The 27,855-nt window shown below is 41.5% G+C and overlaps 1 protein-coding gene across 1 annotated transcript in view; it reads right to left on the minus strand.

The window, feature by feature from the left end:
• The window catches only part of DMRT1 (doublesex and mab-3 related transcription factor 1), a 102,433-nt gene that overhangs the window by 1,419 nt on the left and 73,159 nt on the right, over window positions 1-27,855 (minus strand). Inside the window, exon 6 of the mRNA XM_029054851.2 lies at window positions 14,187-14,240. Within this exon, the coding sequence (XP_028910684.1) occupies window positions 14,187-14,240 (54 nt within the window). The remainder of the gene's footprint in view (window positions 1-14,186; window positions 14,241-27,855) is intronic.

Raw genomic sequence — 27,855 nt, forward strand, 5'->3', positions numbered from 1 at the left:
TCCCAAGCCCTCTCCATCTGACTCAGCCCATTCCTTGCCCCATCACCTCTCAGTCTTGAGCTGTTCCTCCCTGCTGTTATTGCCAGTTCCTCTGTTTCCATCACCAACCACTCCTACTGTGTCCATGTGCCACTCTTCCTCACAGAGACAAGGAGCAGCAAGGGCTGCTAAGGAAAGGCAGTAGCCTCAATGGAGGCAGTTAGTACACCTCAGCTCAACAAGGAATATGTTTGTGGGTACATGATGCTGTTGGGACTCTTAGTCTCACATGAGCCTTCTCAATCACGCTTGGACCTACAGGAAAGTTCTTCACCATCATCTTCAAATATGAATGACAACCCCTCCCTTCACATTCTCATTTTCCAATCCAAACCCTCTCCTTCCTCTTGCACATCGTTGTAAACCACAAAACTATCCTCCCTGTCTCACTAGCCCGTAATCTTGGCATTATCCTTGACTCATCTCTTTCATTCAACCCACATATTCAATCTGTCACCAGATCCTGTTGGCTCTACATTCACAACATTGCTAAAATCTGCCCTTTCTTTTCCATCCACACTGCTACTATGTTGATCCAAGCACTTACTCTATCCCACCTGGATTACTGCATCAGCCTTCTTGACCTCCCTGCCTCCTGCCTCCCCACTCCAGTCCACACTTCACTCTACTGTCTGGATCATTTTTCTACAAAAAGTTCACTCTGCGTCTCCACATTCTTCAAGAACTTCCAGTAGTTGTCTGCCCACCTCGACATCAGACGGAAACTCCTTACCATCAGTTTTAAAGCGCTCAATCAGCTTGCCCCTGCTTACCTTCCCTCACTAATTTCCTTCTACAACCCTGTCTGCACACTTTGGTCCTCAAATGCTAACTTACTCACTGTACCTTGATACTGTCCTTCCCCCTCCATATATGAGAGACCATCACTCTGCCTACCTTCAAAACCTTATTAGAATTACATCTCCTCCAAGAGGCCTCCGCTAAGCCCTCATTTCTCCTACCCACCATCCCCTCTGTAACTTATTTTAATGTCTGCCTTCCCCTGTGGAATTTAAGCACCTTGTGGGCAGGGATCATGTCTAACAACCCTAGTGTATTATACTTTCCAAGTGCTTAGTACAGTGCTCTGTACACAGTAAGTGTTCAATAAATACCACTGATTGATTGATGTGGCACTGGGTGTAAAACAACATGAAGTGCCCCATGGAGGAGTCAGGAAGCTGTTGTCTATGACAACACTCTACCTGGCTATAAGGTAATTATGTGCTCCCCGCGTGTTCTTATAGTTGGGCTGAACTATAATACTGTACAGTGAACTACATTTAAAGTGCAACTGAATGAGGTAGAGGTAGAAAAGTAAGCTGGTACTGGGGGCATCGCCATGTAAAGGCTACAGCTGGGACTGATTATTATTCTAATCTCACAGTCCAATACCTCTGAAAAATCACCACCACCTGTGCAACTCTGGCCTCTAAATTGAGAGAAGCAGCATGGCCTAGTGTTCTAGGAGGTGGAGGACCTGGGTTCTAATCCCACCTCTGCCAGTTGCCTGTCATGTGACTTGCTCTTCTCTGTGTCTCAGTTTCCTCATCTCTAAAAGGAGGATTAAATACCTGTTCTCCTTCCTACTTAGACTATGGGCCCCATATGGAGCAGGGATTTTGCTCAATCTAATTATCTGGTATCTACCCTAGAGCTTTGAACAATGTTTGGCATATAGTAAGCGCTAAACAAAATACACAATTAATACTATTCACACTTTACAAACAGTGCAGACTCAATCAACCTACTAATCAACAGCATTTACTGAGTGTATATTCTGTGAAAAAATCTGTACTGAGTCAATCATTTTTATTGAGCGCTTTCTACGTGCACTCTCTATGGGAGAGTACAACAGAATTAGCAGACACGTTCCCTCCTAAGTCCTTGGAAGAGTACAATAAAAAGTAAAAAGCATGGTCCCCGCCCTCAAGGAGTTTACGGTTGAATATATCTGACCATTTTCCACATCAAACTTGATTAATTCAAAGAATGGAATGATGTAATGTCTAGGAGCAGTGTGGCCTTAGTGGAAAGAGCACGGACCTGGGAGTCAGAGGTCCTGGATTCTAATCCCAGCTCAGCCACTTGGCTGCTGTGTAACCCTGGGCAAATAATTTAGCTCCTCTGTGCCTGTTTCCTCATCTGTAAAATGGGGGGGTTCTTCCTCCTCAAACTATGAGTCCCATGTGGGTCAAGGACTGTATCTGACCTGATTAACCCTGCTTGTCACATAGTAAGCACTTAACAAATGCCATTATTATTATTGTTATTATGCACAAACATTTTCCTAATATTCTCAATTCTCCTATAAAGCAGGGATTAGGGGAGACAGTGGGTGTTGCTGGAAGGAGCACCAGATTTAGATTCAGAAGATCTGGATTCTATTCTGAGCTCTGCCACTGGGCTGTGCTGTGTAAACTTGGGCAAGTCACTTAAGTTCTCTTTAAGGTCTCAATTTCCACATTCATAAAACAGGGATAAGGCAAGATTGTAAGCCCCATGTAGAAAGGATCCTGGGCCTGATCTGATGACCTTGAAGGCACTCCAGTCCTTAGCACATAGTAAGTGCTTAATAAATATCATTACTATTATTACATTACTGACAAATCCTGCATTAAGGAAAATTCACGCTAGAGTACGTGCCCACACACACAACTATTTCTTCCAACACGACATCACATTTGAACCAGAGGGATCTTTGTTGGTAGAAGAACTTTCCTTAATTCCCTAGGAGTGCTCGATCCCAAATGTGTAGCAAAAAGCACACATTATAGAGGAATTGGGTACAATTCTTTTGGCAAAAACAAACACTCATCTAGCTAGTCAGTCTATTGAACTAAGGTAGATGAGAGATAATCCAATTGAAAAAGATGAAATAAATGAGAGAATTAAATTATGGTTATCTAAGATTAAAAAACTAAAAATGATAAAAGGAGACCTAGAAGCAGGAGACAAAAATTAAATATTAAACATGCAAAGGGAATGGTGAGCTGAAAAATATTTGCAACATTACCAACCAAAGTAGATACAAAAATCCAGCAAAAGGGTCTCTGACCTTCTTAACCTTAGATCAGTTCAGATCCACCCCCAGAACTCCCTTCCTGCCTAGCGTGAATGTAATTAAGGGGAAGCTGCAGTGGTAATTTCTCTCCTCATTAACTTCCTGATTGGTTTCAGCCTCAGAATTCCACTGAGCAGTAGTTTGTCACCAATTCCAAATGGCCAATCGTTAATACTAATGTTTGTGTAACTAACTGCCAGCATCTGCCACGGCTTCTTGTACAACAATAATGGTGAAAGGGTACATTAGTGCTCCTGTGTTAATTCAGCTTGTGTTCATCAATAGGGAAATCTATGATGTAATTAGCAAAATGCATTGGTAGCTGAGTGTTAGAGTCATTTGTAGACAACTAAATCATAGCAGAAGCTGTACAGGGCCCTGACATGTTAACCATCAATACTTATTATGTTTTGAAGTTTACAATTTAATAAAGGAGTGGTGAGACCATTTAAAAGGGAACACTGTTTACATGTTATGTATTTATTAAAGAAGCTTGGATGCATTTGGTACAAGTACAAAAGAAAAGAAAGAGCTATAATGTGAAAAGCTCTACTTTATCCAGTTCATTGTGCTTATGTAGTCTGTCATCCATGATACATTTGACTGCTGTTTACCAATGCCTGATCTGGATGCTTGAAAAACCTCCCATTTGGTATCTTTTCCATGATGGCTGACAAATTAAGGCTACTTGGTTTACGCTCACAGGAGACATTCCCCAATTAATTTCCACTCCCCTAGTCAAATCATTCCAACAGCCACCCTTCACATTTAGGCATGCATCAAGTTATGTATTCTACTGACTTTTCTGTTTTCTTGCTGTTAAAAGTCACATCTTTACTCTCCCATATGCTCCCACTGTATGGTAAGCCATTTCTATTCATCAGTTTCCATTAAATGGTATGCTTCCCCACAGAAGGGACTGTGTCTTTTACTTTTATTATACTCTACCTAGTGGCTAGTAAGTTCTGCTCAATAAATACTAATGAATGTCTGAATAATTTGTTTGAGGTGGATATTTCAATCAATCAATCATATTTATTGAGCACTTACTATGTGCAGAGCAGTGTACTAAGCTCTTGGGAGAGTTCGATATAGCAGAACTAGTAGGCATGTTCCCTGTCCATAATGAGCTTACAGTCTAGATGGAGAGACAGACATTTGACTTTAAGTTAATGAAAATAATGAAAATGAAAAGTGACATGTTTTTTAAAAATAATGAATGGCTGCAAGCTTCTACTTATAGCCACGTGTGGGGAAAAAAAGGGACATAATGATATCACATTTTAGTAGGAAAGTACTGAAAAGCATTTGGTTGAATTTAAGTAGGCAGTGCTTTTTTTCCCTGCTAGACCCCAGGAATCAGCCTGCTTCCCAGCTGCTCCCCATGAGTACTGAAGCTTGATGTTCACTTCACTATCCTATCACCCTTCCTAGACTCTGGAGGCTGGGAAAATTGAAATATTGCCAATCAAGTTTCTTATAGAGGCGTTCAGAGTGGGACCAGTGGTTCACTCATTCAATCTTATTTATTGAGCACTTGTGTGCCTTCAGAAACTAGTCCTTCTCAGGCAGGCCAATCCTTGTTAATGTTGACTCAGTAGTTAAGTTTGTCCTGGGCAGATTTCTGTCAAAAAATACACCAAGTCCATGCACACAAGATCTCACCCTGAACCAGTATGTGCTAATACAATCGAGCTGGCCATGACGAATTCATTACTGACCAGCATTTAGCAAACAGTGATTTTATTATATATATATATATATATATATATATACACATACATATACATACATACATATACATACTTTTAGTCTTAACAGTTGGAATTTTTTTGACATTCAAATTCTCCCACTTCCTTCTTTTACCTAGCAGGCAACTGAATGTCCAAGGGACTGCTGCAAAATCTTGTGTACCTGGAAAAGTGGACTCCAAATTAAATCTGGCCACTGGGCTGGTAATAGTAGCCAATAGCAAGTCAATGGGCAAATGACCCAGATTCTAAGCTTCAGAGAGTCCAACTCCTACTCCTCTCCTGGACTAAACAGCAGAGCTGATGGGTGGTCCAAAAGAAATGCCTCTTTCTTTGGTGAAGGAAAGAGAGAAGAAAGGTTTGGGGAAAGAAAGAGACTAGAACGGATTGAGGAGTGGAATTTACCTTAAACTTCTCTCTCACCAGCCTGCCCTGATCCTGTCATCCTGGTTTGCTGCCTTGCAGCAGCCAATTTTCCCTGGACCCTGAACCATTCAGAGGTCACCCTACTCCTGTAATAATAATAGTAACAATGATAAAATAATAATAATGGTATTTGTTAAATGCTTACTATGTGCAAATCACTGTACTAAGTGCTGGGGTAGATACAAGATAATCGGGTCCCATATAGGGCTCACAATCTAAGGAAGATGGAGAACAGGTAGTGAATCCCCATTCTGCAAATGATGGAACTGAGGAAAAGAGAAGTTAAATGACTTGCTCAGGATCACACAGCAGACCAGTGGCAGAGCTGGGATTAGAAGCCAGGTCCTATGACTCCAAGGCCCGTGCTCTTTCTACTACGCCACACTGCTTCTCCTGTGTTCTAATGCAACTGAAAAATACTAAGCCAATTTTTTGTTGGAAGGATTGAGGAAAAAGGCCAAGCCCAAGGCAGAAGACAGAGTTGTTGGGATCCTGATGAGTTGGCAAAATCAGGTTCCATTTGGCCTCAATCCATCTCCTAGGATCATGTGTACCAAATGTATTGTACTATCCTTAGTATTTAGTTCAGTGTCCTGCACATAGTAGATTGTAAACTCCTTGAGGGTAGGGATCATGTCTACTAACTCCATTGTACTCTCCCAAGCACTTAGTACATTGTTCTGCACAGAGTTAGTGCTCAAGAGATATTACAGATTGATTTCAAAGCTTTGTGAAGCAGTATGACCTAGTGGATAGAGCATGGGCCCAGAAGTCAGAAGGACCTGGGTTCTAATCCTGGCTCTACCACTCGTCTTCTGTGTGATCTTGGCCAAGTCACTTAACTTTTCTGTACCTCATTTACCTCATCTGCAAAATGAGGATTAAGACTGTGAGCCCTTGAGGGACATGGACTCTGTCCAAGTTGATTAGCTTGTATCTACCCCAGCACTTAGTACAGTCTTGGCACATAGTAAGTGCTTAACAGACACCATAAAAAAATGCCCCAAGATATTTCATTAATTCTGGGCTATGATTGAAGCACAGGACTTTTTTTTAAATCTGCAAATCTTACTAAATTCAGAAGCACAGTGAATGACTTTAAGACAATCAATCAGATCTCTCCCTGGTCTCAATTCTGTTCTCCCATTACACCTCAGCTTGTACTCTTCATTCCTTTTAAACTAACCTCACTGTGCTTCATTCTCATCTCTCCTGCTAACTCGTGCTCATGCCTTCCTTCCTGTCTGGAATTCCTTTCCTCCTCACAGCCAATATTTCACATTTCTTCCCCTCTAGACTGTAAATTATTTGTGGGCAAGGAGCATGTCTACCCACTTTGTTATACTGTACTCTCCCAAGCACTTAGTACAGTACTCTGCACACAGTAAGAGCTCAATGAATATGAATGATTGATTGATCCAACAGATCACTGCTCTCCTCATCTTAAAGTACTTCTGAAATCACACCTCCTCCAGGAGGCCTTCCCTGACTGCTTTCTAGTTTCCCCAGATTATATCCCCCAACAACCTTTTTAGCATGGCTGTGTCACCTAGGTACTTCAGTACTCACCACCACCCATAGCACTTATTTACACATCTTTATACTCTAAAATAGATTACAGATAGGAGGGATGTAATAGGGTCTGCCTCCCCAGCTAGACTGTAAGCTTCCTAAGGGGCAAGGATCATGTCAATCATTCAGTCAATCAATGACATCTATTGAGCGCTTACTGTGTGCAGAGCACTGTAACAGGCAGTTGGGAGAGAACGATACAGTTGTGTTAATATACACATTTCCTGTCCTCAAGGAGCTCATGGTCTAGAAGAGACAAACATTGAAATGAATTACATATAGGGGAAATGACAGAGTATAGGGACCTGGCTTCTCATCCCAGATCTGCTACTTGTCTGCTATGCCTCAATTACCTCAACTGTAAAATGGGGATTAGGACTGTGAGCCCCATGTGGGACAGGGACTGTGACCAACACGATTTGCTTGTATCCACCCCAGTTCTCAGTACAGTGCTTGGCACATACTAAGCACTTAACAAATGCTATAATTATGATTATTATATGTTTGCAAGTGCTGTGAGACTGGGGTGAATATCAAGTGCTTAAGAGGTACAGATACAAGTACTTAGGTGACACAGAAATTCACGGAGGGTGAACAGAAGAAATGAGGGGCTACTCAGGGAAGGCCTCTCAGAGGTGGTGTGATTTTAGTAATTATGGGGCAGCCATCATCATTATCGTACTCAGCACACCTCAGATTAGTATTCTAAAAATAAAAATCCCACAAGATAAGAATTTCTCTTGTTTTTAGCATGTACACCGTAACATTATTCCTTTTGATAACTGCAACAGGAAGACCACTTTATGTGAAAGAATTGGAAAGTTAAAGGGTCAAATTCTCCTAGACCTTCTCACTTATTTTGGAGGCTTGGTGTAAACATATGAACAGGGCAGAGTATAGCCCAGAAGTCTTGAATATTATTCCCTGGGATTAAATTAATCTCTTTTGATTTTAGTGTTTTGCTCCAATTTTTTTTGTTAGTACCTTCCCCCCACCCACAAAAGCCAGCAGTGTAATCCTACAACTGAGGAAAAATCCTAATTTCTTAAAAGAGGAGCAAGGTAATTCTGGAGACTGAGAACAGTGTGCAGACATAAGACTGAAAAATGGGCAAGGGATAAACCAAACACTCCATCTGATCTCTTAATAAAGGTACAATGAAAGGTAGGTGGAAACCATTGAGACTGACCCCCATTTGAACCAGCAAATATACTGTCTGTTTTCTTTCAAATAACTTTATCATATAGAGCACAGTCTCACAATGATCATTTTTTCATTAAAAAAAGCTTCCAGTCACCTTCACTAATGCTGTAAAGAAAAAAAATAAACCCAAGTGCCAAACCCCATGTGAATATTAGAGTTGTTTTCTGGAAATGTAACATTCTGCAAAAATGCTTTGGATTAGTGCTGTCTTCTGACATTGTAAAGAGCATTGACTTTTAACTTGAGTGATCCACTGAAAGTCAATGGACTGGAAAGAATAATACCCTTCCAGTCAAGTGAGAAAACAGAAGGATATTCATGCTTGAAAAGTACATTTTCTCCTCCTCCATTTTAAAAGCTATTAAACTCCTTATAAGAAGTCATTTTTAAAATGTAAACTTGAGTGACATACTTCATTTGTTTAAAACACTTTCACCCACTTGTTATTTAGCAAGGGAGAAAAATAAATAGATCAGCAGCTCTGGTTTTCAAGAATTTGCGGCAATAAAAGCCGGATAAATTTTCTTAAAAACATTCAGTTCCTCCTCCTTATACTATTCATAGTGTTTGGAAATAAAATTGTGCCCAATCAATACCATTTAGCGTGTACCTACTGTTTCACAATAGGACTCTTTTCCACTATCGAACTCCTGGCCCTCTCACTAACATTTAAAGTAATTAGGATTATCTTGGATGCCCACAGTTTGGCAGGTTCAGTGTGTACTTTCAAACAGCATTAATTCTTGGCATTCAGAACAAGGGATAAAAGGTAAAGATATGAATGGCGATCTTTATTCAACCTGATCTATCGTGGATTATCTCATTCTTTTCCAGTTCATGCCTGTAGTCTAGTTAATAAGAAGGCTGGGCTGTAAGTGATGTAATTAGAAACCAGGAGCTGGGAATAATATCCTTTTATTAATTGCTCCCTGACCATAAATTCACTTAAAAATAATCTTTGAAACAATTAAATGTGTTTTTCTACCTGCAATTAAAAGGAGCTGGTGACAGGGGGGAGGGGTTTTGCCTTTCTTGAACATACAACTCAGTCAATTTCTAAAGTTGGAACACAGCTTTTTTAAGCAGCCAGCTATTCACTCTACTCACTAGAGACAGAGGTAAATTGTGGAGAAACCTTACCATCTTTAACTATTATGAGGAACCAGACAAACCTCATATCTCAATCTTAATTTTCGGTTCAACGACAACTACTTTTGCAAATCTCTACTGCAAGGAGAGAGTGTGTTTATATGGGCATTCCCACTATTAAATCATGCACAGGTGTGTCTTTCTTCTCTTGAGCGGTAAAAAAAAAAAAGCTTGATGGTAGATCAACAAGCAACCCAATTCTTCAATCTTTTGATATTTGGGCAGGGAGTGACTCCCACTGTTACTGAGCCCAGTTCCCTCAAATAATCCATCAGTGTTACTTACTGAGTGCCTACTGTGTACAGAACACTGTATTACATGCTTAGAAGAGTACAACAGAGGCAAAAAGACACTGTCCCTGACCTCAAGAAGTTTAACAATCTAAAGGAGTGGGGGAGAGGGGGTGAGGCAGACGAGTTATTTACATAATTGGAAGCAGGAGAACGAATAACTCTACAATGGTTGGCAGGAGTATTATAAAACAGGATGAATAGATAAATAAGTGTAAATCAACATATCGAGAAATGCATAAGTTACTCTGTGAAAGTAAATTAGACTTCCAGGTGAGACACTTGGAGAAATCTAACTGTTTTGGACCACGGTAGTGCAGTGCTACAATGGTTTGAAAGAGTGAATACACTTCTCAGATTTCCAAATTTCCAACCAAAGGGTAACTTGGACACTGACAAAAAAAGTATTCACTAAATACCAGCAATTTTCTAGGTGCTTTTAGACACAAAAGTGTTCAAAAATGGCAACATTAGCTACCTGAGAACTAGAGAGAGAAACTGTGTCTACCAAAGCGTCTTATGAAAGCCACCAAATATACTGTGTAGGAACACCAATAAACCATGGTGCACTATTCGCATTGGGTTATTCACATCCAAGCGTCACCCACGGATACATTCTAGCTTCTCAGTCAGAGACACATTTTCACATAACCCCTTTCTTTCTCTTAAAATAGATAGTTATTTGTCTTGTCTTTTTCCTTGCACTCTGGAGTTCTAGAAAGGAAAAGGAAGAGGTGAGGTTCTTTGTAGATCCTCTTCTCATTTCTCAGGAAGATGATTTTTCTACCACTAGGTTGATTGATTTAGTACTCCCCATCCTGACTCATGTGTCAAACATGCAGTGTATCAGAGAATTCCTGCTAATGGCATATTACTTGGGGTCTGGAGTAATGAAAACTGATCCCACCTCTTGACTGAGTTTATTGTTATATTTATTGTTATAGTGTCTTTTCCCAAGCACTTAGTACAGTGCTTTGCACACAGTTAAGTGCTGTATAAATATGGTTGAATGAAGGAATGAATGAATGAATGAATGACTCCCTGAGGTACATACAGGTCTGAAGTCATGGACTGAGGTGAAATTACACTTAGCTGCTGAAATAACTACTTTCTAGAGGCACATCCCACTTAGCTCTCCCACTTAACTCCTATAAAGCACTTCCTACTGGTCTCTCTAGCTCATTCTATGTTGATTTTAATGTTCTGTCTACAATGTGTTTTTGTTTCATTCATTCTTCACCACACAGGGGAAGACTGAAAGTAAGATTCACTCCAAACAGAAATCTGAGCCTGTCATTTAACATCTTTTGACACAGTTCGGGCACTTACAAAGTGTAAGGAGGACTTTAGCTACACCCGCTCTCCGGAAGTCTAGGGTCTGTAATCACAATGACTCTGTCAAACACTCTCAAAAGGTTAGTTGTTGGCACGGACAATATAATGCTAGTAATTATTTCCTCTTACCACACATACATACACTACCACCTCAAAAGGGCCAATTGTAACACAACTGGAAAAAATGCAAGATGTTGAGAAAATGACAGTAACTGTAATTTTAGTTAGAATATCTAATTGCATAATTGAATTTACACTGCAACTATGATACGTGGTTACTCAACTGCAGGTATGGGAATTTTTCTGTTTGAAAAACATATGATTACACCTGGTGAGTTCTGGTTCACTCACCTACCTAATGGGAATGCATAAAAATGCTTAATGGGTATAAGTAAATGACATGGAGATTGGATGCGAATCAGGGCATGTGGATTGTGGTTAGCTCTCCCACTAATTTTTTAGGAGGCCCTGGACATGAAACTTACTTATCTTGGCTTCAAATTCAGTGCTCTGCACAAAGTAAGTGATTGACTGATTACCTTAGCTTCAGATAAGTGCCCCAAGTTTCCTCATTTATAGAAGGGGAGCACAACATAAAACACTTGGGGCATGCATGTCTTCAGAAACAGAATATAAAATTCCAGGCCCATTACTGACCATAAGCATAGAGAAGAATCACCTATGTGACTTAGACTGAACCCAGTGGACACTAATTCAAATAAAGAAAAAAGCTTTAAAAGATCCAAACGCAAAGACTATTCCAGAAAGAGAAGATCAGATTTACAGCAGGCTCCGCTTCATCTACCCCTAAATGACCCGAGTCTCCTATATTTAACCCACGTGACTGAACATTTCATGTCTAATTTAAAACACCTCTAAAGAACTTGACATTTTGTGGGAATTTCCCATTCAAAATGCAACCTTAGCACATCTCTGGGTTTACTATTATTTTCAGTAACAGCCTCCTTTTAATGGAAACAAAATAAAAAAATACTGTTTTAATGTCTTAGTCCTAATTAAAAGCAGTTGGAATATAATTTGTTGAAATTTAAAAAATATGTAGTTATTGCATAAACATTTTTTGATCCCACCAAACCAGGAGAAAAATGAATATTCCATTCTTTACTATGGGTATTAATTTTTTTAAATGGAAAACAGTATTTTTAATAGATATTACAAGACATTTAAGACATAAAATTACCTTGACCTAAGATGACATTAGTCTAACATTTTTAAAAGCACCAATCTGTTTCTTAGTTACTGAGAATGCAGAGAAAAATCAAGACTATGGAACTGTCTGAGCATTGCTCCTAGAGGAGAATGAACTAAATATTAATTAATCCGAACAGAGACCGGGTTATCCAGATAGAAAAGTTCTGGAATCTCTGGGCATGTCTATCCAAAATAGCCCAAGTTAATTTTTACTCCCTGAGAATCAGATTACCACTGCTACTGGATTGGGTAGCTCAGAATAGATGATCAAGTCTGCATCACAGCTGAGAGGCTCATATTAAGAAAATAATTACCTGGAAAATACATGGGCTTGCTTTTAAGGTCCCAAGTTGCAAACAGGGTTTAATTACATATTAAAACAGAAATGTTGAGTGTTCTTTGAAAAAAAATCCATCTTGCCATCAAACAGAAACTCCTTACCATCGGCTTTAAAGCACTCAATCAGCTCTCCCCCTCTTATGTTACCTCGCTGATTACGGACTACAACCCAGCCTGCACATTTCACTCCTCTAACCCCAACCTACTCACTGTACCTTGATTTCATCTATCTCACCTCTGACCACTTGTCCAAGTCCTCCCTCTGGCCGGAATTCCCTCCCCTTTCATATATGTCAGACCACCACTCTTCTCAACTTCAGAGCTTTACTAAAATGTCATCTTGTCTAAGAGGCTTTCCCTGACTAAGTCCTCATTTCCCCTACTCCCTCTCTCCCATCTGAGCCACCTATGTTCTTGGATATGTACCCCTTAAGCACTCGATATTCACCCCAGAGCACATATGTACATAGCTGCAATTTATTTTAATGTCTGTCTCCCCCTTTAGACTGTAAGCTTATTGTGGGCACAGAATGTGTCTACCAACCCTGTTGTATTGTACTTTCCCAAGGGCACAGCACAGTGTTCTGCATATCGTAATAGCTCTATAAATACCACTGATTGAAATAACTTAAAACTCCTTTCCCCTTTCACCTCAAAGCATGAAGTATGGAGCCATTCAATCAGTCTACCAGTCACTCAATACCCATAACTTTTAAATTTACATTAATGTCTGTAACCCCCTCTAGACTGTAAGCTTGCTGCAGGCAGAGAATGGGTCTACCAACTCTGTTATGTTATACTCTCCCACTGTATGTACTATTTACATGATAATCAGTTTGGACACTGTCCTTGTCCCACATGAGCTCACAGTCTAGGTAAGAGGGAGAACAGGTATTGAATACCCATTTCACACATGAAGAAACTGAGGCACAGAGAAGTTAGATGACTTGACCAGGGTCACACACTAGACAAGTGGATTCAAACACAGGTCCCCTACTCCCAGGTCTGTGCTCTTTCCCCCAGGACACACGGCTTCTCTACCCTTCTAGTTAAAAGGACAGTAGAGAGTCTTGGAGAGAGTGAAACTGTTCCACTGCTTCTTACCTTAAGCACGGAAGAGGTCATAATCACTGCACCACTATAATTTTGCCGGTTCTGCTGTAATTAACAGAACCTGCGGGTTCAACAGAAATTCTCTTGCATGCCTATTTTATGGTGTAATCCTACAAAGTGGATTTCTACTGATAACATGCCATGCATGAAACAAACAGCACAGTAGCACATTCTTTCTCAGACTCATGTGGAAGAAATGCCACATATCCATAAATAGAAGACCCAGAGAGTCTACCTGCTAAGGTAGTAGTCCAAAGAAGTCATTTTTCGGTTTCCCCTCAACACACAACTGAAAAGTGGGTTTCTGGGAGAGAGCGGTTATGGATTTTTCTGCCCCAGAGGGGAATGAATTTTTGTGGTGGGTGAATTCACTGCTCTTTTTGCCAAACAAAATCCACATGTACTTTGAGGTGAAAGATGTCATAATTTGAACTAGACACAACGTCAACAGATTATATGCCTTTAGGCAAAGGTTTTGAAGGGCTTGTTATTAAAGCAATGAAGGGTAGCCAACTGTCAACCACACAAGTTCTGTGAAAATTCAATGAAAGCACCAGCCCCAGGGACTGAAGCTGTTAGTATATATGCTTGTGTGTGTATAATCTATATGTGCCATGCATTGTGACCTACCATTGTATTTTAACTTTATCACTGACAAAATACAGGGAAGAACAAGACTAAAATGATACTGGCCTGATGTGGCTGAAGACTGTCTTTGGATCTGTTCGATTCCGCTTGTACCTGGATCTTCATGATGAAACCATTTTGAGAAATGAAAAAGAGGAAGAATGTTTTGAGTTTCTGATAAACACAAGGAAAGCTATATCACAATCTGAATAATTTCACACCAAATGCTAATACCCAAATATACATTGATTCTATACATGTCTGAGTTCTGAATATGACCTAAATTTTTCTTTCCTTGGTTCTATATGGAATGACAACCTACTTAGTTTATTTCTAGGAAGACTGTAATTCCCTCTGCAATTTGAAAACAAGAAGAAAGTCCATCACTTATTGCACTATTGACAGTACACTTGATCAGGTCAAAGAGCAATCAAATAGCCTAATAATGATGGCCTCAGTTCTTTCACGGCTAAGTAATCTGCTAAATTCGAAAAAATATTAGCTCACTTCAAAAGCACAAATTTGCGTGGATTAAATAATTCCCAAAACTATTTGTGAGTTCTTAGCAAACAGCAAGATACCATTAAAAAAAAATTCCAAGAAGATACTAAAAACCTTCTCTTCCCAACATCTTCCCCATTTCCCTGTGTCCTCACCTCAATGCCCTTTCTACCCCACCCCTCCCTGCCTCTGCCTCCACATCTTCCCACCTGGAGGCTGTGCCCAGCTCCACGTCCTCCTGATCAAACACTGGCTGAGAGTAGTGCAGCCTGGTCTAATATAGCACGGGTCTGGGAGTCAGAAGGTCATGGGTTCTAGTTCTGGCTCTGCGGTGTGACCTTGGGTAAGTCACTTCACTTATCTGTGCCTCAGTTTCCTCATCTGTAAAATGGAGATTAAGACTGGGAACCCTGTGTGGGACAGGGACTGTGTCCAATCCGATTATCTTGTATCTACCCCAGAGCTTAGAACAGTGCTTGGCGCATAATGAGTGCTTAACAAATACCATAATAATAATGATAATAAAAATAATTATCATTATTATTATCTGCCAATCCCATGCCGGGAGTTTCTGGCAACAGGCACATGTAGGCTGATAGGGCTGGGCTGCAGGGAAGGGATGGAATTCTGTAGTGGTAAGGCAGTGACTGTGGGGGAAAATGTGCTTGTTCTGACTATGCTTGTGGGAGACTTGTGGTAGAGGCTGTGGGGCATTAGGGGGACTTGCGTTAATCTGGCTCTAGTAATGCTTATTAATATTCTTAATGACTGAATTTAGGTCTAGGACAGTTGTTACTTTTTACAGTTGGTAGAAACTGCAATGCTACAAAATCAAAGTGCTAAATTGCCCTTTAAATAGGTTCCAAAAAGTCTATCAGCTCAGATATTTTTCACCAAATCTTCTATCATTACAAATGTCATGATCGTGATGCACTTGATGGCAGTGAGTACCAATAGCTTGGAATTCAGCACCGTGCAGATTTTTATTTATTAAAGTATTAGCTTGTCTTATTTTTTTAGGCTCCATCTAATATATTTTATAGACGGGCCCTAGGCTAATTTAAATGTACCTAGTTTGAGAGGTTAGATATATAATGAAATGTACCTGCTGCCTCCAGTTCCTCCTCCTCTGCCAAAGAGAATGAGAAATAGCCGTCAGAGAGAGAGGAGGAGAACCAGGAGAGGACAGTGTCAGTGAAGCCGAAGTTAGATAATGTTTTCAGGAGAAGTGGGTGGTCCACAGTGTCAAAGGCAGCTGAGAGATCGAGGAGGATTAGGATGGAGTAAAGGCCATTGGATTAGGCAAAAAGGAGGCCATCGGTGACCTTAGAGAGAACAGTTTCCTTGGAGTGCAGGGGCAGAAGCCAGATTGCAGAGGGTCAAGGAGAGAATTGCAGGAGAGGAAGTGAAGGCAGTGCGTTTAAACAACTCGCTTGAGGAGTTTGGAAAGGAATCAAAATCCGAACCTTAGAGGGATGTCCACTACAGTTTGCAGATTTGCCTTCTGAAAAAATACTCGTAAAAACTGCAGCAGCAAAGAATCATGACCCAAGATCCTTCTTTACACCCCCCGGAAATGAGACAAAAAGGCAGAACTTAACTTCGGCCAGGTCATGCTGGGTCAGTGACCTGGAACCTTATTTGACTAAGGAGCAACAGAGAGGAGTGACCTCTTTTTTCCCTTCCCTGTTGTCCGTATTGCCTCCTGATTCACAGTCACCAGCTGCTACACTTAACCTTGCTGTTGGCATGGAATAGAAGCCCAAGAGCAGTCATCAACACTCTCCCCTTCTCCTTGGCTAAGAACACACTGATCTGACATATTTTTTCCTTCTCAAGGCAGCCCTCTGCATAAAGATCTGAATCATATGTACTGGAAGAGTGAAGACCAGGCATTATTTGTAAGAACTTTTCGAGAATGTTGTAGAGGCAGAAATTTTGGCAAGTCAGGATGATTCAGGGAAGGCAGTAAAGTCTAAGGAGAAGGACACACAATTATATAAGCCAAGAGTTTCCCACTTGGAAATAGGATTGATAAGTGCTGGATGAGTCTTCCTTCTATCAGTCAATCAATCCCTAGTATTTCTTGGGTGCCTACTGTTTGAAGAGCATTGCACAAAACACTTGGGACAGTACAACAGAGTCAGTAGACATAATCACTGTCCTCCTGGGAGCTTTCATTCTAGTGGGGGAGACAGACACTCGAACAGTTTACAAATAGGAGGAAGAAGGGAAAGGGGATATGTACATAATAGGATATGTAAGAAATGTACCTCAGACCTACTGGAGACCCCCAGAAGAGATGATTTCAGGTGGGCTTTGAAAAATAATTATGTTACTTGTTAAGCACTTACTATGTGCCAAGCACTGTTCTAAATACTGGGGTAGATACCAGGTAAGGAGATTGGACACAGTCCCTGTCCCACATGTGGCTCACACTCTTAATCCCCATTATACAGATGAGGTAACTGAGGCTCAGAGAAGTGAAGTGACTTGCCCAAAGTCACACAGCACACAAGTGGTGGAGCCAGGATTAGAACCCAGGTCCGTGCTCTATCCATTAAGCCACACTGCTTTGAATATGGGGAGAGCTTGGGTCTGTCAGATATGAAGGGAGAGGAAGCTCCATGCAAGGGGAAGGCTGTGAGCAGGTGGTTGGCGGTGGGAATGAGGCATAAAGAATAGGTTAGCTTGAGAAGAATGAAGAGTGCAAGCTGGGGTGTAGTGGGGGATGAGAGTTGAAATTAAGAGATCAAGAGAGAGCTGATGGAGTACCTTAGAGTCAACGGTCACGAATTTTTGCCTGCTGCAAAAAGCAATGGGTTTTTGAAGGTTTTTGAGTGGAGAGACATATGCCAAACTGTGTTTTAGAAAAGCAATCTGGGTGGCAGGGTGAAATAGGGACTGGAGAAGGGAGAGATTGGAGGCAGGAAGATCAATGAGGAGCCTGATGCAGTAGTTAAGCCGGGATATGATAAGGGTCTAGACCAGGGTGGTAACCACTGGACAGGGAGGAGGACGTTCTATGGAGGAAAACATGACAAGATGTGGCAACAGATTGAAAATGGGCATTGAAAGTGAGGAAGGTGTAAAAGATAATGCCAAAATGGCAGGCTTTTTCAATTCCTCAAAGGGCTTTCTGCAAAAGCATCCTGATTCCAAAAGCAGCATTAAAGAAAGAAAATATATGGGTAGCATTTATGAGGGATAGAGAAAGTGACCCTCTCAATAGTTTCTGGTGAAGACTGCGAACTTGCTCCTAGAAGCCCATGTGCCATACTTCCAGAAAGACGGATCCAAAAGAATTCCATATACAAGGAACACTACATAGCTGACTGACCCCTTTCAGCAAAAGGGGAAGCAAGTGTAGACCATGTTAATTCCTCTGATGATTGCCCCATCTTGGCAATTCAGTTTTGGACCCTGATGTTAGGGAGCAAGGGTCAGAAACACTACTCGCTAAAGGTCCAGTTTGGAGGAGAGAGGGCGAAGAACAAAGCAAAATGACATCAGCATCCTGATAGTCCTGCAATCTCTGTCAACCACCTGATCGCCTTAAATATACATTAAGCAGGAGGAGTGACAGAATGGAATCCTGTTTGACCCCAAATGAAAGCATTTTCAGTGTGGGTAAGTAATTACCCAGCACCACCTTATATGACCTCTCTGAGAAGTAAAAATGGAGACAATGAAAAATGAGTTCACTCACCCCAGCAGTTCCAGCAGGCGTGTCAACACCACCTCATGGTCAGCGGTATCAAGGGCGGCTGATACATCTAACCGAAATGGTATGGTCACTGGACCTTTGTTTGCCACCAGAAGGAGCCCATCAATCAGTGAAACCAATGCAGACTCTTTTCTAGACTTGAGTCTAAAACCAGTCTGACAGGAAATTATTAATAGTAAAAATGCCTTGCTTTCTTCAAGGAGTTTAAAGCTCTTATCAGGCATTATTTAATTATTTTTTACATACCCTTGCAAAAGAGAGGGATGTATTATTAGTCCACTTTTGTGAATTTTCCCTTGGAGAGAGGCAGCATGGCCTAGCAGAGAGAGCATGGGCCTGGGAGTCAGAAGGTAATGGGTTCTCATCCCGGCTCTTGCCACCCGCCCGCTGTGTGACCTTGGGCAAGTTACTTCACTTCTCTGTGCCTCAGTTACCTCATCTGTAAAATGGGGATTAAGACTGTGAGCCCCCTGTGGGAAGGGGACCGTGCCAACACCATCCACCCCAGGGCTTAGTACAGTGCCTGGCACATAGTAAGCGCTTAACAAATACCACAACTGTTATTATTATTATTATTATTGTTATTTCCTAACCCACCCCACAATTCCCTTCTAATGGATTAGGAAGAAAGAGGCTAAGGTGCTTTGCTCAAAGACACAGAGTGTGTCACTGAACTCAGGCTTCCTTGCTCCCAGTAGTCCCTACCAGCTAGTGCACATGAGCTTAGATAATGCTGGCATATAGCAACCTTTTTCCAATACCTTGCTTAAGAAGGGAAAGGCCCAAGACTAGGTCAAGGAAATCTAACTTCAAGGAAAAGCATCTTGAGCAATGATGTGAGCACTCTCTAATAGAATTTCCCTAACTTACTGTGACTTTAACAAATATCCATCAATAATGGTTTCCAGAGCCTTTTCCATTCACTGGATTTTGCATACTAAAAGAGAAACAGGTCAATGATCCCAGTGCTTTTTTAAGCAATAACAGGTGTCTCTGTTCTGGCAGCACAAAGACAGAATCTGTCACTTAATTCAATTCTGCTCACACCGGTGATCTGAAGATGACAGGGATAGTGCATTGATAACAGGATAGGACTATACAATTCTGTGCACAATTCTGTGAAATTCTGTGATTTAGGTAAATCCTTTTATATGAGTTCCCAAGACACTGCATCACCTTCCTAATTCTCAGTGTATGCATTTTGGCATATTTTGTTATATTGTCATGTAGAGTGGAAACACCCACCAACACTATATCAGCAAGTTAATCAATCAATCAATGGTATTTACTGAGCTTTTACTGTGTGCAAAGCACCATACCAAGTGCTTGGTACACTACTTTACAATAGAATTGGAAGACACATTCCCTGCCCACAACAAGCTTACAGTCTAGAGGGTTAGCAGATTAACTAAAATGAGCCCTAGACTCCTCAGTTTGTCTTTCCGGTTGGATGAAAAATTCTTCCCTTTGTGTTAAACAAAAACTCCTTACAACTGGTTTCAAGGCCCTCTACCAATTTTCCCCATCTTGCATATCAGTTCACCTTGCCCACTACTTCCCAACTTGTTTTCTTTATTCCTTTCAAGCCCACTTTCTAACTCTACTTCATTCTCAATTAATCAATCAATAGCATTTACTGAGTCCCTAGTGAGGGCAGAACATGCTACTAAATGCTTTAGAAAATACAGTAAAATGAGTAGACATAATACTTGCCCTGAGGGAAACTGGAAACTCCTTGAGGGTAGTAGTTGTGCCTACCAACTCCATTATTTTGTACTCTCCCAGAAGCTTAGTACAGTGCTCTGCACAGAAGAAGCACTCAATAAATACCATTGATTGTTTGATCGGTTTATAGTCTAGTAGGGGAAAGGGATACTGAATTAAGTTACAGATAGAAAAGTAATAAAGTATATAAAATATTTACATAAGTGCTACTGAAGGGCAGTTGTAAGTTCCTAAGTGTTTAGTCATGGTAACAGTATTTATTATTATTAATAATAATAATAATAGTTCTGGCATTTGTTAAGCGCTTACCGTGTGCCAGACATGGTACTAAGCATTGGGGTGGATACAAGCAAATCGAGTTGGATACAGTCCCTGGCCCATGTGGGGCTCATAGTGTCAATCCCCATTTTACAGAAGAGGAAACTGAGACACAGAGAAGTGAAGTAACTTGCCCAAGGTCACACAGCAGATAAGTGGCAGAACTAGGATTATAGAACCCACAACTTTTTGACTCCCAGGTCCATGCTCTATCCCCTACTCCATGCTGCTACTTACTGTGTTCAGAGCACCGTACTAAGCCCTGGGAGAGAATACATAGGTGGGAATTGGACATGGTCCCTGCCCCTTCAGGGGGCTAATAATCTAAGAAGGTGGGTACAAGTACTGACATGGCAGTTAGGGCTACAGAGTGGGAAGATTAGGACTCAATCAGAAAAAACCTCCTGGAAGAAGTGTGATTTCATAAAGGATTTGAAAATGGGGAGAGAGCTCTCCCTCTGGCTTGGAACCCTAATTCCACCAGACCTCAGGATCCTCTGCCATGGACAGTACCTGGTTATGTGCAGAGCACTGTACTAAGCACTTGGGAGAGTACCATAAAGCTAGCAGACATGATATCTGCCCTCAAGGAGTTTACAATCTATCAGGGGAGACAGAGGCTAAAAAAATTTATAGATAGGAAGAAAAAGGAAAAGAGGATCTGTTTATGAGAGAATTCCCCTCTCAGGGTCACACCCGGAGAGTTTCAACTTGATGGGATGGTGACTACCAACTCTGTTCTACTGGACTCTTCCAAGCACTTAGTACAGGGCTCTGCACACAGTAAGTACTTTTCAGTAAATGTCATTGATGATTAAGTGGTTGAGGTGAAAACTATCATGAAATGCAGTAAACATTAGTAAGCTTTCATTCAAATAATTACTGTGCACCACTTTGACAGGGGAATTGTTTACTGCATGATCAATATAAAATACTGCAGACTAATATTTTAGAACACATAACCAACACTACATGCTTGTAACATCACTACATGTTTGTAACATGCTTCTAAAATGTAAAAGCATTTGGAGAACACCTTTTTTTTGAAAAACAGTAGGCTGGAACTTTCAAATGGCCATAAAGTATTAGAAATAACTTATTTGAAAAACACAAAATTGAATTGGAGCACGACTGAAAATGAAATTCTACAATGTTCTCACAACTCACACCAAACCCTTCTCAGATCTTCAACATCACCTTCTCCTTTACATCTTATCTGTTCTAATGCCAATCCATTAAACCCCAACAAAGGGACAACTTTAGTTAGAAGTGCTGGTTTTCATTACTTGCCACTCTCTGCACCAACATATTCATGGTCAGCACATGGCATTTCTCACACAAGAAACCAATAGGGTTGACGATTACCATCTATTGTACCATTTGTGTACAGGACCACAGCTAATGCAGCAAGATCCCCGGATAGAGTTTGGGTTCACTTTTTATGCAATTCATTAGTGGGAGAGGAGGTACTTATGAATCACTTCCCCTTACTTAATAATGATAATATATTAGAAATAATAATAAGTATGGAGTTTGTTAAGCACTGTACTGCAGTAAATACAAGTTAATCAGATGGACACAATTCCTATCTCGTGGTCTAAGTAGGAGAGAGAACAGGACTTGAATCTCCATTTTATAGTTGAGGAAACTGAGGCACACAGAAGTTAAGTGTCTTACCCAAGGTCACACAACAGACAAGTGACAGAGCTAGGACTAGAACCTAGGTCTCCTGATTCCCAGGCCTGTGCTTTTTCCACTAGGCCATGCTGCATTCCTGGCACAACCTAATAAACAACTCATCCTTATTAGTGTTTAATTTTTACTGACCAAAGTCTTAGAATTTTCTGCTCATTATGCATGTTGCAATCCCTCCCAATGACAATTCTGAGAATCAGCCTATCAATATCAATATTGGCCTATTTCAGCAACTCCCCACCTCCATTACAGTGTCTTTCTTTCAGCAGTTTTCTGTGATAATCCTGAGTTTTAGCACTGGTACTTTTTACTGTGCTCTCACACTTCATCATAACATTCATGTTTGGCCATGCATGCACTCTGAGTTTGATAATGGCCACTGACAGCACTAGAGCTCACCAGACACTATTTTGCCAATCCAGAAGCAATGGCCGTAAATTACTTTACATATGTTAAATTAATAATGTTATTATCCAGAATTCCTAATTTGGCTTAATGGCATAATGCAGGCTAACCTTCAAGTTCTTTAGGCTAGAGGATAAAAATGAACAGGAGAGATTTGGTATGATAAGCACACAAAAATGATTTAGAAGCAAAGAGCTTCTTCAATATTTGCATTTCCTATGTTACTTCAGTCTGGAAGGAATATAATTTATTACAGTCCATTTAGCTGTGTAACAATTGCTTTTCAATTCTTCGAATGAACATATGTGCCCTCTTTGCAGCATAAACCTCCAATAGCCTGAGGCAACTGTTAATACAAACAGTAGTACAAGGCATTACAGGAGAGGAGGGTGTTGAAGCTAGCAATTAACCCGGTATTTAACCAAATCTATCGCTCATCAGCAAAGCGTTTAGTGCAGTAGTCAGAGCGAGACAGGCTGACATGGAACACAGCTACTTAACTGTCCCCTCCAGCGATTACACTTTCTCAACCTGAGAGTCATGTCAAATTAAATAACTACACATTGACTTTTCACTTCTATAAACATTAAGAGGTGATTGACAACTCTGGGATGTGATCAGCCAGTGGCTATGATCAACTAACATCCTGTTAGCTTATTCTGTGTGCTCTTTTCTGCTCCTTTCATATTGCTTTACAATCCTCTACAGACTTTACAATCCTCTACAAACTTATCCATTTTGCTTCTGTGAACCACAGGCCAAGATTCAATCAATCAATCGTATTTATTGAGCACTTACTGTGTGCACAGCACTGTCCTAAGCGCTTGGAAGAGTAAAATATAATAGAGTTGGTAGACACTCCCTGCTCACAACGAACTCAGTCTAGAGAGGGAGATAGACATTAATTATGGATATATACATATGTGCTGAGGGGCTGAGGAAGGGGTGAATAAAGGGAGCAAACGGGGGGGGGGGCACAGAAGGGAGTGGGAAAAGATGAAATGAGGGCTTAGTCATGGAAGGCCTCTTGGAGGAGATGTGCCTTCAATAAGGCTTTGAAGGTGGACAGAGTAATTGTCTGTTGGATGTAAAGAGGGAGGGCATTCCAGGCCAGAGGCAGGACGTGGGCCAGAAGTCGACAGTGAGATAGAGGAGATCGAGGTACAGTAAGTAGGTGGGCATTAGAGGAGCAGAGTGTGCCGGCTGAGCTGTGACAGGAGAGCAGCGAGGTGAGGTAGGAGGGGCAAGGTGATTGAGTGCTTCCATCTGCATTAACTCCCAGAGTGCATGCAAACCCAATTCATTTATGAACCAATCTATGAACCTATGGTTGTCTGTGTTAAATAAGCTACAATTCTCACACTGCTCACTCTAATTTTGAAAAGATAGACCTCAACTTCATTTCCTTCTATCGTATGAGCCATAATTGATTATGTGAGCATGGTGGGATAGCAGCATGGCTTAGTGGAAAGAGCCCGCGTTTGGGAGTCAGAAGACATGGGTTCTAATCCCGCCACCACCACTTGTCCGCTGTGTGACCTTGGGCAAGTCACTTAACCTCTCTGTGCCTCAGTTACCTCATCTGCAAAAGTGGGAGCCCCACAAGGGACAACCTGATTACCTTGTATCTACCCCAGTGCTTAGCACAGTGCTTGGCACAAAGTAAGCACTTAACAAATACCGTAATTATTATTATTATTATTATCAATCAGTAAAATAGTAATTATAATGATGATGGTATCTGTTAAGAGCTTACTATGTGCCAAGCACTGTTCTAAGCACTGATCAATCAGTGGTGCTTACTATGTGCAGAGCACTGCACTAAGCAATTGGGAGAGTACAATACAAATCAATCAATGGTATTTATTGAGTGCCTTATGTGAGACGAGCACCCTACTAGGCACTTGGAAAGAATAATAATAATAATTGTGGTATTTGTTAAGTGCTTACTATGTGTCAGGCACTGTATTAAGTGCTGAGGTGGGTACTAGAAAGTTGGGTTGGACACAGTTGCTGTCCCACATGGGGCTCACAGTATCCCCATTTTACAGATGAGGGAACTGAGGCACACAGAAGTAAAATGTCGCCCCACAGTACTTATATACATAGCTGTAATTCATTTATTTATTTATATTAATATCTGTCTTCCTCTCTAGGCTGTAAGTTCATTGTAGGCATGGAATGTGTCCGTTTATTGTTATGCTATACTCTCCCAAGCGCTTAGTACAGTGCTTTGCATACAGTAAGGCCTCAATAAATATGATTGATTGACTAACTGAAGGGATTGAGGGAGTTGAGTTCAGTGGAGAGGGTGGAGTTGGGAGCAATGGAGTAGCGATGGAGCAAGAAAATGAACATGAAGGGCAAAAAAGTAAAACTATTTAAGAAAGTGTGTGAGAGTCTCCTGTCTAGACCAATGAATGAGCTTCAGCTCTGAGAACCCACATGAGGAAATGATTATGTAGGTGCTAGCGGCTTGCACAGCATTACTTGCCCACTGTTATCCTTGCTAGTATTGTTTCCACTGGGGCATGGAATGCACCAAGTAAGTAGGGGACTCGGGGAGCAAATTGCCAAGTGCATGCAAAGATTTTTTAAAATGCCCGACCCACTTAGAGCGGAAGTGAACACAGCATAGTGCCATAACCCAGCAGGTAGTTGCCTTGGTAGCCCACTATGGCCTCTGCTGCCCATGTTACTCAGCTATTCATCAGGATTCTCATTCAGCCTGTCCATCTTGAGAAATGTTCTAGATGGGTCTTCAGTCAGACCCTGCTTTAAGCAAAATCCTGGATGACAGAACCAAGCCTGGAATCTAGGATTTCTGATTCCCAGAGTCCTGCTCTTTCCTCTGGATCAACAGGAGGACTTGTTTGGATAGATTCTTGGTGTGCCACTAGACTGACAGCTTAATGGAGGATATGAAGATTAAACCGGATCCGTACGTCTGCAAAGTCTATACAGGACTGTTTACAAAAACATGAACCTCCCTATTTCACGAAGGTTTCTCAAATTAATTGGAACAGGATGGCTAGTTTCAAGTTTTGCTTAGATTTCTGTGACAACACAGGTTTGTCCTGCTCTTTCAGGGCCAACTCTTCTCAGGTCCAGCTGAGACTTTACTTGTCACTTACTCAGTCAACTTAAAAGCTGTGTAAATCTCTGGAGGTGTTCAATAAGTATTAATGATGATGGTCCTACGGTTTCCCTCTGGGGAATTTTTCAATTTTTCCAGGAGAGGAAAACTCATTCCCCTTTTGCTTCTTGTTCAAGGATTTAAGCAGCAACCCTGATCACGGGGCAACTTGGGGATGTGAACTTTGGAGGTGTGGCCAGGGTGGTTGTCATACACTTTTCTGGTGGGTGGGTGAGCCTCTACACTCTTCTAGCAATGCACCACAAGCCCAAGAAAGCCTGGGGTATTGCCATTATGCTTCAAGGGCCTAAAGTGCCTCTGTAGAACTTAAGCTAGGACCCAGTTTGAGGGCTTCCCTGATTGTGGGGATAAACACAATATGGGCTGCAGGCTGGGTCTGGCCTTCTAGGTAATCCACTCTGTGTGTACAGTGCTGGCAGTAACTGCTGCTTTTTTATCAGGGGTCACTACTAAGTAGCTCTGAGACTGCCAGGAGAAAAATCAACCATCTCCACATATGCATGCATACATACATGGATATCTGTAAGTATATCCAGCTACTTAACTCCCCCCCGCTCAAAAAAACCCTACACCCCCCCCCACACACACACATGCACAAGGGCTAATTTTAACCAAGGTAGTCCCCTGGTAAAGTTTTCCAAACTTGGAAAACAGCCACCAGGTGAAATACTTGCTTTCCACCTAAGGGGATTGGTCAGTCCCACCCCAGAAATAACCCTGGCAGGGTCCCTAAAATCATGGACTGGTCTACTCTGGATCTTTTCTTGGGGAGACTCAGATGAGAGAAGCAGCGTGGCTAGAGAAGCAGCATGGCTCAGTGGAAAGAGCATGGGCTTGGGAGTCAGAGGTCATGGGTTCTAATCCCAGCTCTACCACTTGTCAGCGGTGTGACTTTGGGCAAGTCACTTAACTTCCCTGGTCTTCAGTTACCTCATCTGTAAAATGGGGATGAAGATTGTGAGCCCCATGAGGGACAACCTAATCACCTTGTATCCCCCCAGCTCTTAGAACAGTGCTTTGCACATAGTAAGTGCTTAACAAATACCAACATTATCATTATTCTCCAAGACTGCCCCAACCCCATCACATGGACCTAGGGGGTCTATATAAGGGTCGTTTTTCTCCACAGAAATGTAACCCCGAGCTGGCCACTTGCCTGCTTCTATAAGGGAATCCCAAAGGGAAGCCAGACCTCCCATGTGGCCACACCTTCCAGGTTCACCATGGGGAAACGTCTGTCTCTACAGCCATACGATATCCGTGGGTTACTTCCCACCTAAGTCACAGGAACACCAGCATGTCTTGGGCTTTGGTGCAACTTGACCCACCCAAGATGATCTAGGACTTGTAGTCCATTTGTTTAAGCCTCAAAATCCCTCACATGCCACATGCAGGAGAACTGAGAAGCATCTTCCCAATTTTTATATGTAGAAAGGTGATGGTAAAAATCACAGAACCAAAAGTCCTTCATCAACACCATCCCAGGTTCCCACCTTCAATTCAGCCATCCCACTGCACCTCTCCCAGCAAAGCACAGTTAGGGAAGATATCCAAACTCTAGGGAAGAGACCAGGAAAGAAGGGGGGCAATAAACACACAGATGGTGACCCAGAAGAATGGTCAATGCTGAATCCTCCAGGTCATGGAATGTCACTACTTTACAAGCTTTTGACCCACTATTATCCGTTGCTTTGGACAAGGAGGAAAGTTTTTATAAACTAAAAGGTGGTGAGTGGTAAAAGGTCATTATATCCCAGGTTAAAAGGGATGACTAGGTTCAATCTTCAGCTGCAAAAATGATTCGGGATCTGGAACTTTTACATTTCATAAAAACACTACAACCCAGATCACACACTTGCCTCCTCTAATGTCAACCTACTCATTGAACCTCAATCTTGTCTATCTCTTGCCCATGTCCTGCCTCTGGCCTGGAACACCCTCCCTCTTCATACTCAACAGTCTACCACTTTTTCCATCTTCAAAACCTTATTAAAGTCACATCTCCTCCAAGAGGCCTCCCCTGAATAAGTCCTCATTTTCTCTTCTCCCCACTCCCTTCTGAGGTGCTCTTGCACTTGGATTTTCACCCTTTATTCACTCCTCCCTCAACCCCACAAACACTTATGTACATGTCCATCACTTATTTATTTACATTAATGTCTGTCTCCCCCTCTAGACTGTAAGCTCAATGTGGGCAGGGAACGTGT

The sequence above is a fragment of the Ornithorhynchus anatinus genome, chromosome X5, assembly GCF_004115215.2.
Source record: "Ornithorhynchus anatinus isolate Pmale09 chromosome X5, mOrnAna1.pri.v4, whole genome shotgun sequence".
Taxonomy (NCBI): Eukaryota; Metazoa; Chordata; class Mammalia; order Monotremata; family Ornithorhynchidae; genus Ornithorhynchus; species Ornithorhynchus anatinus.